At 47.3% G+C, this 21,426-nt stretch overlaps 1 protein-coding gene across 1 annotated transcript in view; it reads right to left on the reverse strand.

Moving 5' to 3' along the window:
- The window catches only part of LOC144764019 (uncharacterized), a 420,985-nt gene that overhangs the window by 116,147 nt on the left and 283,412 nt on the right, over nucleotides 1-21,426 (reverse strand). Inside the window, exons 5-6 of the mRNA XM_078650149.1 lie at nucleotides 14,041-14,076; nucleotides 8,144-8,179 (exon numbers count right to left, since the gene is read on the reverse strand). Coding sequence (XP_078506275.1) covers nucleotides 8,144-8,179; nucleotides 14,041-14,076 — 72 coding nt within the window. The remainder of the gene's footprint in view (nucleotides 1-8,143; nucleotides 8,180-14,040; nucleotides 14,077-21,426) is intronic.

The following is a 21,426-nucleotide window of genomic DNA, read 5'->3' on the forward strand; positions in this document are numbered from 1 at the left end:
GAATGATACACCAAACAGCAAATAAATAATATGTATTTTTTGTAATTTACTTAATTGGTTTCAAAATGCTAAAGCAATTGCAGCCCCCAGGAAACAACAAAGTCAGAGCACAACCACTGCTGTCGCCACGCAAAATGCCAGGAGGCACTTATCTTGGGCTTGCGGCTCCAGCAGCTCAGGAGACTGAAACTGCAGCTAGGGGGACTTCAGCCCACAGGAGCCAATGCGGTCAGAGCAATGCCACTGTCGTCGCCACGCCACGTGCCAGGAGGCTCTTATCATTGCGGCTCGTACATCGTGGGAGGTGTGCAGACACGCCAAGGCCACCCATCAGAGCCATGAATAGGCTAGGCTGGGCCAACTCACCGACATCTTTCTCCAGCAAATACTGTTCAGATAATTACAACAAGGCAAAGGTACTGTACAATGGAAGTGCCTCTTTAAATAACTTTTGTCCTGCCTAATGGTCCTCTCGTTGTTCGTGCTGTCTTTTGTGTGCCTCTATCCTGCGCGTTGTGAGTCTGAGCTGTGATGAGAAAGCACTAAGCTAATGAGGGAGGCTTGACGTACGTAGGTAAAAATAAGGCAAAGAAGAGAACTCTGACTTTGAGCCCAATTGTTGGGGAGGGGTGCTAGACCATTTTGATTCTCTGTTAACAGAATGTGAGGGCCTCCTTGATCCAAATTTAATGAATGCTTCCCCCTATTATTCCATCAAAGAGGTACCAGAACGTTCTACACTCACCAGCCACAATGGCCGTATACCAGCTATAATTAAAAGAGCAGTTAGTAAGAAACTGCCCTCTGGTACCCTAAATCAACAAGCTAGCAGGACTGATAGTGGGGGTAATGAAGTGCAAAAGCCTGTAATTGATCTGTCAAAATTTCCTTGCACCAATAGTATCTCTACACTTTTAGAACACTAAGATCTGCAAGATATTACCACTACCTTGGGCAGTGGGGTGCAAAGTGAGGGCATAGAGGAAAGCACAAGCCTAAATGAGAATGCTCAACTAGTTCTAAGCACAATTTTTTGTATAGATAGTCCTGGCACTAACAGTATAAATTGTTTACTAAATATTACAAATTCTATACTAAAGAAGACACCAATGCAAAGATCATTACCACTGCAAATCATTCATCTAGTGAAAGAAATTAGAGTGTTTAAGGCAACTGTTGGCATTTTCTCTGAATCCTTTAGCAAAGTAATACAGAATTTCAACATATTAAGAATGAACGAATGAATGTTGGATTTAGAGAGCGCGTGGTTACCCAGGAGCGTCCCAGCGCTGTACCACTGGGGAACCCGTCCTAGCTTTCTTTGTGAGATGGAGCTTAAGCAAGCTATTGCCCAGAGTTGCAGCGTGGGACCCCATGGTTAGAGTGGCACCGAGGCGAGATTTATCGGGCCCGCTGACATTGGTCCTGCACCCGGCCGCGGCAGGAATTGAACCCTGGTCCCGGGCCGACCTCAGCCTCCGGGTCTGCCGCCTCTAACCATTGAGCCACAATTCTCCACTGGGATCTCAAACAATGAGACCAGGTAATGATCAAGGGAGAATGGACCGTGCCAGTCAGATATTATAGGATCCTCATAGGCACAATATAGGAAGAAAAGCTAGAGGATATATATCTTTGAGTGCAAAGGTCAATTATTCGGACTCTAGACATCTGAGCTGGGTAGGTCAAAATAGGGTTGGTTTCTGGCTACCTACTAATCTGAACATGCCCACTGTCTCCTACCCAGCCCTGATTTCCATCAGCCAAACACGGGCTATGTTCCTCTTATCGCTAATAAGACTCCTGACCTGAGATGAACAATATATCTGGATAATGTACCAAAGCTTCCCCCTAGTTTATATAAAGAGGTTGAAGGCACTCTGATAAATAGGTGCATTCACTGGATCCGGCGAGTGAGGGGGTGTCAGTCTGTAATAAGGGATGACATTGTTGGGGCTGAAAGATATTCTTACCCGGGGGCTTCCCCTGACACCATCACACTCACTCTGTCACACCAAGATTTTTCTGAAAACCTGGTAGCATTTTATTTACGCACTAAACATCTCACTTAACCAACATTTGCCCAAATATAATCCTACGGAGAAGGCAACAGAGAGGACCCCAGCTGACTCTGTAACATCTCAAATTGGTGCCTCCCCTTTACAAGAGATAGATGGAAGGTCCCTCCTACACCCGCTGTTTGTACTCAGGTCATTAAACTAGTCCACCCTAGCGAACTCATTGAACTCCACCGCAAAGTAAAATCATCCCTCGAGATGAGCTGTTCTATCAGGCCAGAGAATAAGGTAGTTTGCACATCAGGTACTACAATTCCTGTGGATGAGCTGACACCAGATCTAAACTTAATACCACGTAGCTCAGCATTCCTATCTTGAAACATTGCAGGGCTGAGGTCTAAGGGCGCCTCCCCGGATTGCAATACCTTTATTGAAAAGTTCAATTATCAAGCTATTCAAAGAACTTGGTCTGTAAAACCACACTACCATCTGGGGGTTTTAAATGATCATGTACCGACTATCTGAGGTGGTAAGGGTTGCCCTACGGGTGGTCTCACAATTTGAGTTAGACAGGATACCAGCCTTAAGTTACTGGCAATTTTAACAGAAAATAACAATATTCTTATTATAAGGTTGGTGTGTGGCGGTGGCCCGTATGGTAACATCAGCATCTATAATATAAAAGCAATAGGTCACAGTGGGGGCAAAGGTCTAAAACTATCCTTGCCTTAGGCAAGCTCTTAGATATCTTCTGCCTGGCTATGTCTGTTTTTATAGCGGGGGATTTAAATTCGATTTTGAAGCACTTGATAGTGAGGAAAATAAGGGGAGGGGAAGGAGGATGAGGAGTGGGGTGTCCCACACCTGGAAACTCCTCCAAATAAAAGATGGACAGAAGTAGCCATTCAACTGAAAGCCAATGTCTAGAATACAGCTTAACGATGGCCAATGGTTGAACCATCTCCGATAGGCAAGAGGCAAATAAATTTTACGATGGCCATCATTCCAGTATATAAGAAGGAGACAAGTCTTTGCCAGGTAACTATAGGCCAATTAGCATAATAGATTAAATCCAAAATGTGGGGGCTTGGCTTGGTCAGGAAAAGGTCCAAGAATGGATACACAACAATGACATCCTCAGTCCACTTCAGGATAGTTTTTGGGCTCACATAAGTCCCATAAACCAGGTCTTTCAATTCTTTCTAATATACTGGCAGACTGTAGTTCTCGGCAAGGGCAGCATGTATGCTGCCATTGTCGACATTAAATTAGCCTTTGACCAGGTCTCATATAGGAAATTATGGGTGGTACTACAGGAGATGCCTGCCTTCATGAGAAAGATTTGGCACAAAAACACTGGGGGGCACAGGGGAATAAGACCAACCCCTTTCCCAGAGAGAAGGGAGCACACCAAGGGTTTGTATTGGCACCCACATTCTTTTCACTTTTTTTAATGCAGTTGTCAATGTTTTATTTACTACTAATACCAATGCACCAGTTTTAGCAGGTAAATAGATTTAAATTTTAATGTTCAAAGATGAAAGGCTTATCATCTCTAAAACCCCTAGTGGGTTACAATGTGCACTTTAACGTTTCTAAGATTTCAGCCTGTTAGGAGTTTTAAAAATGAACACAGGAAAAATTAAGTTTGTGACTTTTAATCAGCACAGATAGTTCAAAGGTAGTGTGGTAATAGATGGATCACCCCTAGAACAGGTTGACACATTTATCTATTTGGGCATTACTCTGCAGAAGGAACTGAGATGGAGTCCACATATTGACACCATGGCATTAAAGCAGCAACAATTAGTGGTGGTCCTAACAAATTAACTTAGAACATCCCTGACCAAGCCTCTTAGTCCGGTGTTACAAATATTTATCACCAAGGTGGTGACCTCAGTCCTATATGGTACTGAACTATGGAACCTCAAGAAACTCCCACAGTTAGCTATTTCAGAAAATAAGTTTCTCCATGTGATAACAAGTTTCCACAAAGTACAACCATGCTTCCTTTACAGAATGACTTAGTCGGAAATGATCAGGTAGACTTAGCCAGGTTACTCCAAATATTATACTGGTGCAGAACCTGGTGCACGCTGGAATTGGCTACCTTTGCAGAGTGTCTTAGGGATATTATTGATGCTGATCAGTTTTCATAAAATTAGCTGGTTGCGGGATACAGATTTCTTTTGACCAGAATAGGCCAATAGTATCTGTTGGAAACCCCATCTAGCTCCGGTTTCCATTAGTAGACTCAATCAAGGAAACATATTGGAAACTGATAGAACATGATACGATCAGAAGTAGTGATTGCACATCGTTAACTAGTACAACTGAAATGAGGGTTGAGCTTTTAGTATCATTGAATGTAATCTCAAAGCCCCTAGATCGTAAAATGTACTTTCAATTTAGGGCCACTAAACTCCTTCACTACCAAATGGTCTACATTAGGTGACAACAAATGCCCTATTTGCAATAATTTAGAAGAAACTTATTTGCATGTATTGTTTGTCTGACTCGCGTATTTTGGCCCCTGAAAAGTTTGGTTGGTGCAGACATGCAGGAACATGGGCAGAAGATCCTGTAGTATTGCTTTGAGAATTCTGCGGGCCGATTGATCACTCTACTATGCAATCCAAGTGGCAACGTTTTTAAGATGGATGTGGTCTATAAGGTCCCAATTAATGACTGCAAAAAAATGGACTTGGAATCTCTTTACCTGTGAATGTGCAATTACTTTTTAATATTGACGTGTGGTGTTTATTAGGGATTTTAATGTGTTACCTATCAAATGATAATATAGTTGCCCATGCTCCTTATTATATTGTTGTATTATAATGTATTGGGAAGCACTGATTTCCTTCATGCCTAGTCGCACAACTATTCATATATATTTTTAATGCTTCTTTTATTATTTTAACAGTGTTTCATGCTCATGATTGTATGACATGTATTGTTGAATGAAGCTTCTTTGTATTTACCAGATGGAACCCATTTCATCATTTAAATATATGACTCATACATCTGCATCCCCTAACCACTGGTCTTCAAACTTTTTTACTCTGAGCCCCCCTAAGCAAATTGTTTTGATGTCGGGCCCCCCTCCAAAACTTTATGGGAAGGATTGGGGGAGCGGGAGGGACATGGCTGCATGCAGGGAGCGGGCTTATGAGATGATTTCAGGAATACTTTTTCTATAGCTTATGAACCGCACCAAATATGAGACTTAAAAAACGGATAATGCATCAAACAAAAACAGATATCCCAAACAAACTACTCCCCATAATTGGGGTGTTGTGAGCCCCTCATACGCTTTGACCCCAATGCAACAATACCTGCTGCACTAATGATAACTGCAGTCCTGAGTAGCAGGCTATCTCCTCTGCCTCTTTTACCTCGTCCCCACCATGATGGATCATCACCTCTGTCCTAATGCTTGAAAGAACATTAGGCTCTGATGCCCCTTTTTTTAAAGGTAGAGTCATTCTTGTGATGCAGTGGGCCCCCCAAATTCCTGTCACCCAGTCCTGCGGCATCTGCTCCTTTAAGATAACCAGCAATGGCCACTTACACACTTGGCAGCAGTACCAGCTTCACTAATGATTGACCCAAAAAAAAAAACACTTATATTTTCACCTTCTTTGGGGTATCTCTCTGAAGAAGCGGTCTCTGGCCATTTGTAAACATAAAAATGAGTCTGCATACAGTGCTCCTTATTCTGGACCTTCTCTTTGACAATATCTTTGAACCTTGCTCCTTTCCTAGACCATTTCTGTGAGGCCCCAAGGATCGAGAGGATTAGGGCTCTGCATCTGAATGCAACCCTGCTGGCCTTCTACCAGCCACCCCATGGACTCAGCTTTCACAAATAAACTTCCCCTGAATGGTTAATACTGACTTTGAGATGCCGGTGCCTGTAACGAAGTGTGTGGTAGTAGTGCAGAAAGTTAAAAAAGAAACCGGCCTTCTTACTAGCCATTAATTGATTAAGTCACTTAAAGCCAGGGCCACTGGAATTATGAGTTTCTGCAGCTGCAGCTTTTTCCACATAATTATCAGTTTAGTGCCTTTGCTACATGTTCCGGAGCAGTGGAAGGTCCTTTGCAAAGATTGACTGGTAATCGTGTAGTTGCTTTCTGCTGTATTTGGGTGTTATACTGGTATTAATGAGGTGAAATATTTCCCCTGACAGCGTTACCGTGAGTTCAAATGACAAAATTATGAAGTAATGCTAACTACACAATGTGTCGCCTGGTGCTACATAATTTACCTTTTCTTGCCACATAATTTAGTCAAACCTGCCACATAATGCTGTCCTCTTCTGCTGAATAATTCCAGTGGATCTGCTTAAAGCTTTATGGTGGCAAAGATCTATTCTTTTTAAGATGTAATGTAACTGAGTTATCAGCTGGGATCGGGAATAGTGGAGACACTTACAAAAATGTCTGCATTAGATACAGTTTGATTACTTATTACTAACTCAATCACTGCATCATTTTGCAGCAGCCTAGCTTAGAGTATGTAAATACTGTTTTAAAATAATGACTTACATATTCACAGTGCTTTCTGCTACAGTCTGGGACCTCATAGCACTATAAATAGGGCCATTGGAATTATGCGGCAGGAGAAGGCAAAATTATGCAGCATGGTTGACAATTCTGCAGCAAGCAAAGGCGAATTATGCTGCATATTTTGTGATAGCATTACTGCACTATTTAGCTATTTTTACACTTGTTAACATTGTCGTGACCTTTATTGCCCCTCATAAGTACCACATTAACACCCACATATAGCAATAAGCAACAGAAAGGTGACCAGTCTACCTTTAGAAAGGGCCTTCCACTGCGAGGTAACAGGTGTTGCTGCATTTTTAAATCTGCAAATTATGCTGCAGATGATGGATTATGTGTCAATGAGGGAAAACCCAAACTATGGGACTCATTAGGATTGAAGACGGAAACGGGTACCGTCCGCCATGGTCGCGGCAAAATCCCTCCCGCCCGCACCGCGGAAAATCCGCGGTTGCGATTAGGATATTCCTTTCTAGAAACTCCGACCGCGGCGGCCGAATCACATCAAACACCGTCCGCGGCGGACGGAACACATCAAACACCGTCCGCGGGGGACGGAACCAAAAGAACACCCACCGCCGCGGACGAACATGACCGCGGGAACAGGCCCAACCGCCGCCATACCTGCGGAGGGTCCGGCCGCGCGATTAGGATAATGCTGCCATTCCAACGGAACTCACCGCCGTCCTCTGCCGCGGAAACAATACTTCGGAAAATGGACCATGACTGCGGAAGGACCACACAAACACCATCCCTGCCGTCAAACCGATTATGTCAGGACTCAATCAGTGGGCCTTGTCATTCCCCACCCACTTGCGCGGTCAAGCAAAGCAAGAAGCACTGCAGACACATGGTTGGATAAGGTGCGTCTGTGGAGACGCAAGATGGCCGCCATCATGGCCACCGAGGACGACAGCAGACGTTCTAGTCTTTCAGACCCTAGCTGCCGAGAATCCTATGTGGAGCGCGAGCGTCATGAGAAACGCGCACCTCACTAAAGACTGCAGCTGTGGAGAGTCGCTTCCCTTGAAGCGACGAAGAATTGTTCATAGTGTGTTCGAGTTTGGGAGCGGAGTACCGTAGTAATTGAGAGGAGTTGTTTTTGAGTGAGACCCGGCGCGTTAAATCAAGCGCGAGTCTCAAGTATTGAGCGAGTGATTGGAGCCGCCGCTGAGAGACTGAGGAGCCGCTGCTGAGCAGCTGTGAGCCGCCGCAGAGTGATTGAGGAGCCGCCGCTCATTCAAGGCTGTCAACGAGGGAACATCGCTATCAATCTCTGAACAGCTGAGAAGCGACCGCTCGTCAAGCCTTCAGTGCGTCTCACCCAAGTGAGTGGGAACAAGTGAGAGGCGCCTTCTGCGCTTCAACAGAGACTGACAGAAGGAAGCAAGCTAAGTGCTTAAAGTTTCAAATCAAATGTGAATTATATATATATATATATATATATAAAGGCATTACAACTCACAAACTGTTCTTCTGTAACATAGAGAATTATAAAACAAGAAGATATTCGCATAAAAGAAAAGTCAATGTGTAAAAGATATAAATACTCACCATAACGTCAATAGACTGTCTGAAGGCTGTGAGAACCTACAAAGAAAGAAAGGAGCTAGGTTATTAACAGTTAGATACCTAATAAGAAGATAAGGAGAGAAATAATTCTCAAAGACAGAAACCCATATTAACAAGGGGCTTAGACATCAGTGAAGTAAGTGTATTTCCCCTATTCAGATAATCAGGAATTCAGTCATAGTTTCCAGAAACAAGACTAATCTATATCTGCTGTTATTTGTGATATTAGTGACAACTGATAGATGAGCAGAAGCCCAAATCATATCTAAGAAGAGAGGCAAGGTCCAGCAGCGATAAGGGTAATGAGTAGAGACAAGTGCACATTCAATAGTGAACTATGATAAAACTATATTAGCAATGTAATGTTGTGTTATTGCTTTTAGGTTCCACAAGTCCATCAAACTACTAGAGGGCAGAATCCAGAAGGAACCAGCGCAGGACCATTCTCTTCTCTGTTTGTTATTTTATCCACACCCCCTTCCCTGCGGGTAATGAAGGAAGGGTTCAGTGACCTGACCCGCCGACATTGCTCAGAGGGATTTGGGTTCTAGCATCTCTGTTCCTGTGCAAGACCTTGGTGAGCCAGATAAGTCATAGCGTCCTGACAGAGTGAAGTGCCCAAGTAGCCTTTGCACCTGAACAGAGATGACTGAGGGAATTGATGTCCAGTCCTTAGGTACAATTTTAGATGCTATTCAGAAGGAACTGGGAGCGGTTAGGGAGGAGAATCGAAGTTTGAGGCAAGAAGTGATTAGCGCTAGGAAGGAAACTGCGGATTTGGCGTTAAGACTACGCCAACCAAGTAGCTTAGAGAGAGAAGCTATGAACCCAGTCTTAGAAACAACAAATAGGTCCACTACTCAGGTAATACATTCCCTTTCCCCGGTCATTCCACTGGCAGCTCCAGAGAGATTTAATGGGGATCCTCAGAAAGCGCAGATATTTTTATCACAGTGCTCATTACATTTCATGTGCCACCCTTCGATCTTCCCCGACGCGCAGTCTAGAGTGGCCTTCATACTCTCATATCTTAGCGGAGATGCAGCTTCGTGGTCCATGCCCCTAGTCACAAGAGATGACCCCTTGCTACGGAATTTCGAGGAATTCAAACAAGAATTCTTAAGAATATTCGACCGACGGAGAATTTCTCAGGTGGTAGACAACGAACTTTTAGACCTTAGACAGGGAAATCGGGATTTAATTGCATACCTGGCCCAATTTAACAAGCTGGTGGTGGAGACCAATTGGCCGGAGAGCAAGAGAGCTGCAGTGTTTTATCGTGGGCTGAGAGATGAACTAAAAGACACCTTGGCTCAGATTCCTAACCGGCCGACCGAAATCTCAGCACTGATAGATTTAGTGTTAGAGATAGACTTTCGTCAGGGAGAGCGGCGTGGGGAGAAGAAGAAGGAATTTAAGACAATACCTCCGAGGTTTGACCGGGCTCGGTCAGATGGCACAAAACCCGCTGAGAATCATACAGGAATTGAACCAATGCAAATTGGAACAATAAGGGGCCCTTTGTCTAAAGAAGAGAAGGAACGAAGAAGAGCCAACAACCAATGTATGTACTGTGGATCCGGAAACCACTTCGTCCGAGACTGCCCGAAGAAACCAAAGGGTCCTTTCAAGCCGAAGGAAAACTAATGGCACCACCTGCGGAAGGAGTTGAACAGGTGAGTGCGACTCAGGAAATAACTCCACATGAACACCAAGTCGCTAACACACTACAGTCGGCGGAGCCGCATCTAATTTTGACAATGGAAGTGAAATTCAGGTTGACTACCTTGACTGAAGTATCCGTGATGATTGACTCAGGCGCCACGGGAAATTTTTGTGATTTAAAATTTGCCAGGAGAGTTGGGATCCAGGCAATTAGGAAGGCCAAGAGTGAACCAGTCCGGGCCGTAGATGGGACAAATCTGTCTTCGGGACCCATCGTGAGTCATACCGAGACTATCCAGTTGACAACCAGAGAAGGACATCAAGAGGAAGTTCAGTTTAATTTGATTGATGCCCCGCAATTCCAATTAATTCTTGGTCTCCCTTGGCTCACAGAGCATAATCCCACCATTAATTGGAGCTCCAGGACTATAGTGATGGATTCCAGCTATTGTAGTGAAAATTGTTTCCATTCAAAGAGTCAATTTGAAAAGAACACCCCAGCGCAGGCCTTGTGTACCCTTGAACATTCCTTGTGTGTGATCAACGTTCAAGAAATTCCAGAAGATTACCGGGAATTTGCAGAAGTATTCAATGAAGTAGAAGCAGAACGCTTACCTCCACATCGAGTTTATGACTGCAAGATAGAGTTAGAGCCAGGGTCAAATTTGCCGTGCAGTCGTGTTTACGCCCTGACGGAGAGAGAACACCAACACTTGAAGGAGTACTTGGATAAATATCTTGCCAATGGTTTCATCCGACCGTCTCAATCACCAGTCTCGTCGCCTCTGTTTTTTGTGCCGAAGAAGGAGGGAGAATTGAGGACGTGCATCGACTATAGAGCCATAAATAAAATAACCAAGAAGAACAGATACCCTCTACCACTGATCTCGGTGCTTCTAGACCAAGTGAAAGGGGCTCGAATCTATACTAAGCTCGATCTAAGAGGGGCCTATCATCTGGTCCGGATGCGAGAAGGAGACGAGTGGAAGACGGCATTTTGGACAAGATTTGGGCTTTTTGAATATCAAGTGATGCCCTATGGATTGTGCAATGCCCCTGCTGCTTTTCAGCATTTCATCAACGACGTCCTGAAAGACTTTATAGATCAATGTGCAATTGTATACATAGATGATATCCTGATCTATTCTTCTGATGTGGCAAGACATCACGAGCAAGTGAGAGGTGTGTTACAAAAATTACAGGAAAATAAATTGTTCGTGAAGTTAGAAAAATGTGCTTTTGATGTAACCAAGGTGGAATTCTTGGGCTTCGTACTGTCGCCTTCAGGAATCGTGATGGACCAACGTAAGGTGGAAGCAGTGACAAACTGGAAATCCCCGAGAAGTGTGAAGGAAGTTCAAGGCTTCATAGGATTTGCTAACTTTTATCGGAGGTTTATTAGTGAGTTCTCCAAGAAGATCCTCCCGCTCACTAAGTTGCTGAAAAAGGGGGCCAAGTTTGAGTGGTCGGATGAAGCAGAAGAGGCTTTTCAATTGTTAAAAAAGAATTTCACCACAGCGCCAGTTTTATTACATGCTGATCCCTCAGAGCCCTTTTATGTGGAAACTGATGCGTCCGACCAGGCGGTGGGAGGTGTGCTATCACAACGGCACAAGACTACGGGGCAATTGCACCCAGTTGCTTACAGATCCAGAAAACTATCTCCTGCTGAAGTGAATTATACAATCACGGAGAAAGAGTTATTGGCGATCAAGGATGCTTTTAAAGAGTGGCGACATTATTTGATGGGGGCCCGACATCAAGTAACGGTGTTTACGGATCATCGTAATTTAAAATTTTTGAAAACGGCCAGAACACTTACCCCTCGGCAACTGAGGTGGTCATTGTATTTTGCAGATTACGATTTTATAATCACCTTTCGTCCTGGAAGCCAAAACGGGAAAGCAGATGCGTTATCCAGAATGGGTACTGAGTTCCAGAGAACCTCCAACAACATTCAGTCAATTATTCCCAGTGATAAAGTTATCGGAGCCTTAACTACCATTCAACTACAAGAGTCAATTGCAGACGTCATGAGCGAAGAGACCATGCGGAGATGGGTGGAGGAGGACACCGACAGAAGAATAATTCAACAATTGCCTTACCATAAAGATGCCTTGTACTTACCAACAATCGAATTGCGTCAGCAAGTAATGCAAGAGTGTCATGACGACAAATTGGCTGGCCACAAGGGAGAAGCTAAGACAGAGGAATTAGTCAAGAGACATTATTGGTGGCCAAAAATGACATCAGATATTGAGACGTATGTGAAGTCATGTGAGATTTGCGCGCAGGGGAAGTCGGAACGGCAGGCACCAAAAGGATTATTGCAACCCCTACCCACACCCCCCCATCCATGGCACACAGTTACATTAGACCTTATAACAGATTTACCAATAAGTCAGGGATTCGACACCATTCTAGTGGTAGTGGATGCCTTCTCAAAAATGGCCCATTTCACAGCTTTAAAGGGGGTTCCTACAGCCAGTCAGTTAGCAGCTCACTTTAGCGCTCAGATTGTTAGGATACACGGAATTCCCAAGATCGTAATTTCTGACAGGGGTCCCCAATTTGTGTCCCGTTTTTGGAAGGCCTTTATGGATGGTTTGGGAACGGAGGTCAGGTTCTCTACTAGCTACCACCCCGAGACAGATGGGCAAACAGAGAGGGTAAACCAAGAGTTGGAACAATACCTACGACTCTTCCTTTTAAAAGAAGAGGGAAATTGGTCAGAATATTTGTGGACGGCAGAATTTGCTCACAATAATGCAAAGAATGCTTCGACAGGGTTCTCTCCTTTCTTTGTGAATTATGGAAGACATCCGAAGGCAACTGTTCGACAAATGGAAATAGCAGTCCCAGCAGTAAAAAAAGTCATGTCACATTTGTCTCAAATCCAACAAGAAGTCACGAACAATCTTCAATTGGCAAAAACAAAATACAAGGAATATGCGGATCGGAAGAGAAAAGCAGGACCTCTCCTGTTAAAAGGGGACCAGGTTTGGTTAAGTACCAAAAATTTGAGACTCAAGGGAAACAGGAAGTTTCAACCCCGATTCATCGGTCCTTACTCTATCAAGGAACAAATTAATCAGGTCACTTATCGATTGGAACTGCCGCCCAGGTTGAAAATACATCCAGTCTTCCATGTTTCGCTGTTAAAAAAGGCATCTACGAGTCTGAGAAGTCAACTACCTCCAAAGCCAATCCAGTTGGAAACCGGAACAGAGTTTGAAGTGAAAGAAATTTTGGATTCCAAATGGTCTAAAGGCACACTGTACTATTTGATAGACTGGAAAGGCTATGGTCCAGAGGAACGGTCCTGGGAGCAGGAAGAGGATGTTCATGCACCAAGATTAGTGAAAGCCTTTCATCAAAGATTCCCTACTAAGCCAAGAAGGGAAGGATCTACCTTGTTGGGGGGTACTGTCAGGACTCAATCAGTGGGCCTTGTCATTCCCCACCCACTTGCGCGGTCAAGCAAAGCAAGAAGCACTGCAGACACATGGTTGGATAAGGTGCGTCTGTGGAGACGCAAGATGGCCGCCGTCGTGGCCACCGAGGACGACAGCAGACGTTCTAGTCTTTCAGACCCTAGCTGCCAAGAATCCTATGTGGAGCGCGAGCGTCATGAGAAACGCGCACTTCACTAAAGACTGCAGCTGTGGAGAGTCGCTTCCCTTTGAAGCGACGAAGAATTGTTCATAGTGTGTTCGAGTTTGGGAGCGGAGTACCGTAGTAATTGAGAGGAGTTGTTTTTGAGTGAGACCCGGCGCGTTAAATCAAGCGCGAGTCTCAAGTATTGAGCGAGTGATTGGAGCCGCCGCTGAGAGACTGAGGAGCCGCTGCTGAGCAGCTGTGAGCCGCCGCAGAGTGATTGAGGAGCCGCCGCTCATTCAAGGCTGTCAACGAGGGAACATCGCTATCAATCTCTGAACAGCTGAGAAGCGACCGCTCGTCAAGCCTTCAGTGCGTCTCACCCAAGTGAGCGGGAACAAGTGAGAGGGGCGCCTTCTGCGCTTCAACAGAGACTGACAGAAGGAAGCAAGCTAAGTGCTTAAAGTTTCAAATCAAATGTGAATTATATATATATATATATATATATATAAAGGCATTACAACTCACAAACTGTTCTTCTGTAACATAGAGAATTATAAAACAAGAAGATATTCGCATAAAAGAAAAGTCAATGTGTAAAAGATATAAATACTCACCATAACGTCAATAGACTGTCTGAAGGCTGTGAGAACCTACAAAGAAAGAAAGGAGCTAGGTTATTAACAGTTAGATACCTAATAAGAAGATAAGGAGAGAAATAATTCTCAAAGACAGAAACCCATATTAACAAGGGGCTTAGACATCAGTGAAGTAAGTGTATTTCCCCTATTCAGATAATCAGGAATTCAGTCATAGTTTCCAGAAACAAGACTAATCTATATCTGCTGTTATTTGTGATATTAGTGACAACTGATAGATGAGCAGAAGCCCAAATCATATCTAAGAAGAGAGGCAAGGTCCAGCAGCGATAAGGGTAATGAGTAGAGACAAGTGCACATTCAATAGTGAACTATGATAAAACTATATTAGCAATGTAATGTTGTGTTATTGCTTTTAGGTTCCACAAGTCCATCAAACTACTAGAGGGCAGAATCCAGAAGGAACCAGCGCAGGACCATTCTCTTCTCTGTTTGTTATTTTATCCACACCCCCTTCCCTGCGGGTAATGAAGGAAGGGTTCAGTGACCTGACCCGCCGACATTGCTCAGAGGGATTTGGGTTCTAGCATCTCTGTTCCCGTGCAAGACCTTGGTGAGCCAGATAAGTCATAGCGTCCTGACAGATTACAAAATGGCAGACGGAAGTAAATAGAAAACACACTAAACAGAACACCCAACAACCTGAAACACCCACCCCCAGCAACTACAGGGCCCAATGACACCACCCAAGCACCGAAAAATGATGCACCTAAATCACCACACCCATAGAACACCTGATTGCCAACAACCATTGGGACACCACCACCACACAGAGTATAAAATGAACCCCTCCCACTACCACAGTCCTTTGCATTACAGCAGAGCTGCAAGCAAGAGCCACATTACCACGAACAGCAGATACACACAAACACACATACAACCTGCACACTAACACACACACCACTCAAACCAACACAACACCATCCCTACACACCACACACCTGCACATCCCACCCCACCACACCAACACCTTGCACATCACACACCATGGCACCAAAGAAAAATCCCAAATTCACTGACAGTGAGTTGAAGGTCATGGTGGTCCACATCTCTTCGCAACCTAGCCCAGCAGACAACCTTGGCAACCAAAAACCACATGTGGGACAGGATAGTGACCAGAGTGAATGCGTCAGGGACCGTGCCACGCACAAAACACGAGATCCAGAGGCGGTGGCACGAACTCAAGGCAAGGGTGAAAGGCATCAGGGTGAAAAACCACCTGCGGGCACACCACACTGGCGGCGGCACTCCCCCGGAGCCCATACCATTTTCTGAATGGGAGGAGAAGGTGCTGGGCATACTGCACCCTGAGAGCCTGGGAGGAATCGAGGAGGGACAAGAGGCTGATAAGTACAAACCAATGACCACAATCACACTGCCATGGTCTGCCATGCACAACTGCCAACACACATCTCCCTGGCCCCAATCCATGCATGTGGACAACACAGTCACCCAAATGTGAAGTCCTGGCCTCAAATGCATAAACCATGACCAAACACATATGTTGCCACCTACCTTCCCAGCCTTGCATGTTGACAAAGCAGCCAGCACTACAACTCCCAACAGGCCCCGATGTCTACAGGGAGGGTGGTGGTGGCTGGGGGGGTGAGATACCAGCACTACAACTCCCTACAGGCCCCCATGTCTACAGGGAGGGTGGTGGTGGCTGGGGGTTGTGAGAGACCAGCACTACAACTCCCATCAGGCCCCCATGTCTACAGGGAGTGTGGTGGTGGCTGGAGTTGTGAGAGACCAGCACTACAACTCCCAACAGGCCCCCATGTCTACAGGCAGTGTGGTGGTGGCTGGGGGGTGTGAGAGACCAGCACTACAACTCCCAACAGGCCCCCATGACCACAGGGAGGGTGGCGGTCGGGGGGGGGTGTGTGCAAAAGGTGGGTGGGGGGTGTGAGACACCAGCACTACAACTCCCAACAGGCCCCTATGTCTACAGGGAGGGTGGTGGTGGCTAGGGGGTGTGAGAGACCAGCACTACAACTCCCAACAGGCCCCCATGTCTACAGGGAGGGTGGTGGTGGCTGGGGGGTGTGAGAGACCAGCACTACAACTCCCAACAGGCACCCATGTCTACAGGGAGGGTGGCGGTGGGTGGGGGGTGTGAGAGACCAGCACTACAACTCCCAACAGGCCCCCATGTCTACAGGGAGGGTGGTGGTGGCAGGGGGGTGTGAGAGACCAGCACTTCAACTCCCAACAGATCCCCATGTCCACAGGGAGGGTGGTGGTGGGTGGGGGGGGAGTGTGCGAGAGGTGGGTGGGGGTCGTGAGACACCAGCACTACAGCTCCCAACAGGCCATCATGTCTACAGGGAGGGTGGTGGTGGCTGGGGGGTGTGAGAGACCGGCATTACATCTCCCAACAGGCCCCCATGTCTACAGGGAGGGTGGTGGTGGCTGGGGGGTGTGAGAGACCAGCACTACAACTCCCAACAGGCTCCCATGTCTACAAGGAGGGTGGCGGTGGGTGGGGGGTGTGAGAGACCAGCACTACAACTCCCAACAGGCCCCCATGTCTACAGGGAGGGTGGCGGTTGGTGGGGGTATGTTCGAGAGGCGGGTGGGGGTTGTGAGACACCAGCATTACAACTCCCAACAGGCCCCCATGTCTACAGGGAGTGTGGTGGTGGATGGGGGGTGTGAGAGACCAGCACTACAACTCCCAACAGGCCCCCATGTCCACAGGGAGGGTGGCGGTGGGTGGGGGGTGTGTGCGAGAGGTTGGTGGGGGTTGTGAGACACCAGCACTACAACTCCCAACAGGCCCCCATGTCTACAGGGAGGGTGGTCGTGGATGGGGGTGTGAGAGACCAGCACTACAACTCCCAATAGGCCCCCATGTCTATAGGGAGTGTGGTGGTGGCTGAGGGGTGTGAGACACCAGCACTACAACTCCCAACAGGCCCCCATGTCCACAGGGAGAGTGGCGGTGGGTGGGGGGTGTGTGCGAGAGGTTGGTGGGGGTTGTGAGAGACCAGCACTACAACTCCCAACAGGCCCCCATGTCCACAGGGAGGGTGGTGGTGGCTGGGGGGTGTGAGAGACCAGCACTACAACTCCCTATAGGCCCCCATGTCTACAGGGAGGGTGGAGTTGGCTGGCTGGTGTGAGAGACCAGCACTACAACTCCCAACAGGCCCCCATGTCTACAGGGAGTGTGGTGGTGGCTGGGGTTGTGAGAGACCAGCACTACAACTCCCAACAGACCCCCATGTCTACAGGGAGTGTGGTGGTGGCTGGGGGGTGTGAGAGACCAGCACTACAACTCCCAACAGGCCCCCATGTCCACAGGGAGGGTGGCGGTGGGTTGGGGGTGTGTGCGAAAGGTGGGTGGGGGTTGTGAGACACCAGCACTACAACTTCTAACAGGCCCCCATGTCTACAGGGAGGGTGGTGGTGGCTAGGGGGTGTGAGAGACCAGCACTACAACTCCCAACAGGCCCCCATGTCTACAGGGAGGGTGGTCGTGGATGGGGGTGTGAGAGACCAGCACTATAACTCCCAATAGGCCCCCATGTCTATAGGGAGTGTGGTGGTGGCTGAGGGGTGTGAGACACCAGCACTACAACTCCCAACAGGCCCCCATGTCCACAGGGAGAGTGGCGGTGGGTGGGGGGGGTGTGCGAGAGGTTGGTGGGGGTTGTGAGAGACCAGCACTACAACTCCCAACAGGCCCCCATGTCCACAGGGAGGGTGGTGGTGGCTGGGGGGTGTGAGAGACCAGCACTACAACTCCCTATAGGCCCCCATGTCTACAGGGAGGGTGGAGTTGGCTGGCTGGTGTGAGAGACCAGCACTACAACTCCCAACAGGCCCCCATGTCTACAGGGAGTGTGGTGGTGGCTGGGGTTGTGAGAGACCAGCACTACAACTCCCAACAGACCCCCATGTCTACAGGGAGTGTGGTGGTGGCTGGGGGGTGTGAGCTGGTTTAGGAGTGGGACCTAGTTCCTGAGGCCAGTATAAGTCACTCCATGGTGAACATATGGAGGAGACCACCAGAACCTCTGTTTTTTCAGGATTGATCTTCAAAAGATTCATGGTCATCCAACTGACCGTGTATCTTAGAACATCCTGCGCATGGTTCTGAGCCCGCACTGTGTTATCTATGCTCAATAACAGCTGAGTGTCGTCAGCATAGTTAAAAACACGACAACCCATCTTTGCCAGAGAATTAATCAATGGTGGCAGGTACAAGTTAAACAGGAGTGGGGATAGTGCGGAGCCCTGAGGGACTCCGCACGTCAAATTTCCCACCACCGATACCTTGTCCCCCAGCTGGATCCTCTGTGTTCTCCCCGATAGGAAAGATTCCAACCACCGATGGGCTGTGTCCCGGATCCCGAAATTGGCCAGTCTATCCAAGAGCAGGGTATGGCTGACAGTATCGAATGCCGCTGATAGGTCTAAAAGTATCAGGGCGCTCGGTTTCTTACTGTCAGCCATCCCTCTAAGCTCATCCAGCACCAAGAGCATCACCAACTCGGTGCTGTGGTGCGCACGAAAACCTGCCTGAAGCTCGTGGAGAAGATGGTGTGTCTCCAGGAACGAGGACAAGAACTTCAGCACATGTTGTTCAAGGATTTTGGCCAAGAACGGGAGTTGGGAAATAAGCCTATAATTCTTCAACAACTTAGGGTCAGCTCCTGATTTCTTTATTAAAGGCTTCACTCGAGCCTCTTTGAAGCTGGCTGGTAACCGTCCTGTCTCTAGTGAATTATTCAGGAGAGAGAGAATATGGTCTTCTAAAACAGGACGTGCTAGACAGAAGACACTGGGGGGGCAGGGGTCTGCTGGGGATCCTGATTTGGTTTTGTTCATGAGTCATTGCATCAATCAATGGGAAATTTGAAAGATGAATTTCCACAGGAATCTGGGCAGCCTGTGGCATAGTAAGTCCGGCCCCAGTACCATTCTTGATATCCCGTAAGATGGTATCTACCTTCTCCAAAAAATAGTTTTGGAAGGTATCGCAGCTAATTGTTGTTTCCATATTTTCAGTTTTTTGCTCAATTCGGCGAATATTTTGAAAGTTTCTGTTGGCCACAATGCCCTGTTGCTGTTCTGATACTGCATTCTGCCCTCTCACGTGCTGCCAGTGATGTACCTGCTCTGTTGGCCACAATGCCCTGTTGCTGTTCTGATCCTGCATTCTCTCCTCTCATGTGCTACCTCTGATGTACCTGTTCAGTGCAATGGACTGTTGATACACTTAACCACTCTCATTTGCTGCCTCTGATGTTATTATTATTATTATGCGTTCTTATATAGCGCTCGATTACCCGTAGGCATCTTGGCGCTTGCCTTGGGAACCCGTCCTGGCTTTTCCCTGTGAGATACCCGTACTGGGCATCCCCAAGGTGAAAGCCAGGCATCCCGCCGCGGGGGGGCGTAGTGGAGATTAAGCAGGCTGATGCCCAGAGCTGCAGAGTGTGAACCCGTGATTCGAGTAGGCACCGAAACGAGAATTATCGAGTCCGTGGATATTTTGGGCTCAAGACCCTGCCGCGTTGGGAATTGAACCCTGGTCCCGGGTCTGACCTCTGCTTCAGGGTCTACCTCCTCTAACCAGTGAGCCACACCTCTCCACTGATGTACCTGCTCTGTTGGCCACAATGCCCTGTTGCTGTTCTGATACTGCATTCTGCCCTCTCATGCGCTGCCTCTGATGTACCTGTTCAGTGCAGTGGACTGTTGATGCACTTAGCCACTCTCATTTGCTGCCTCTGATGTACCTGTTCAGTGCAATGGACTGTTGATGCACTTAGCCCCTCTCATTTGCTGCCTCTGATGTACCTGTTCAGTGCAATGGACTGTTGATGCACTTAGCCCCTCTCATTTGCTGCCTCTGATGTACCTGTTCAGTGCAATGGACTGTTGATGCACTTAGCCCCTCTCATTTGCTGCCTCTGATGTACCTGTTCAGTGCAATGGACTGTTGATGCACTTAGCCCCTCTCATTTGCTGCCTCTGATGTACCTGTTCAGTGCAATGGACTGTTGATGCACTTAGCCCCTCTCATTTGCTGCCTCTGATGTACCTGCTCTGTTGGCCACAATGCCCTATTGCTGTTCTAATACTGCATTCTGCCCTCTCATGTGCTGCCATTGATGTACCTGCTCTGTTGGGCACAATGCCCTGTTGCTGTTCTGATACTGCATTCTGCCCTCTCATGTGCTGCCTCGGATGTACCTGTTCAGTGCAATGGACTGCTGATGCACTTAGCCACTCTCATTTGCTGCCTCTGATGTACCTGCTCTGTTGGCCACAATACCCTGTTGCTGTTCTGATACTGCATTCTGCCCTCTCATGTGCTGCCTCTGATGTACCTGTTCACTGTGGACTGTTGATGAACTTAGCCAGTCTCATTTGCTGCCTCTGATGTACCTGTTCAGTGCAATGGACTGTTGATGCACTTAGCCACTCTCCTTTGCTGCCTCTGATGTACCTGCTCTGTTGGCCACAATGCCCTGTTGCTGGTCTGATACTGCATTCTGCCCTCTCACATGCTGCCTCTGATGTACCTGCTCTGTTGGCCACAATGCCCTGTTGCTGTTCTGATACTGCATTCTGCCCTCTCACATGCTGCCTCTGATGTACCTGCTCTGTTGGCCACAATGCCCTGTTGCTGTTCTGATACTGCATTCTGCCCTCTCATATGCTGCCTCTGATGTACCTGTTCAGTGCAGTGGACTGTTGATGCACTTAGCCACTCTCATTTGCTGCCTCTGATGTACCTGCTCTGTTGGCCACAATGCCCTGTTGCTGTTCTGATACTGCATTCTGCCCTCTCATGTGCTGCCTCTGATGTACCTGTTCACTGTGGACTGTTGATGCACTTAGCCAGTCTCATTTGCTGCCTCTGATGTACCTGTTCAGTGCAATGGACTGTTGATGCACTTAGCCACTCTCCTTTGCTGCCTCTGATGTACCTGCTCTGTTGGCCACAATGCCCTGTTGCTGTTCTGATACTGCATTCTGCCCTCTCACATGCTGCCTCTGATGTACCTGCTCTGTTGGGCACAATGCCCTGTTGCTGTTCTCATACTGCATTCTGCCCTCTCACGTGCTGCCTCTGATGTACCTGCTCTGTTGGCCACAATGTCCTGTTGCTGTTCTGATACTGCTTTCTGCCCTCTCACGTGCTGCCTCTGATGTACCCGCTCTGTTGGCCACAATGCCCTGTTGATGTTCTGTCACGTGCTGCCAGTGATGTACATGTTCTGTTGTACCCAGTGCCCATGCTCTTGAATACTCTGATGTTATATACCTATTATGTTGAATAAAGCAAGTAAATCATGTTTTGTTGTTTGTCGTTGTCATTCC

Source organism: Lissotriton helveticus, chromosome 6, assembly GCF_964261635.1.
Source record: "Lissotriton helveticus chromosome 6, aLisHel1.1, whole genome shotgun sequence".
In the NCBI taxonomy this organism is placed as follows: domain Eukaryota; kingdom Metazoa; phylum Chordata; class Amphibia; order Caudata; family Salamandridae; genus Lissotriton; species Lissotriton helveticus.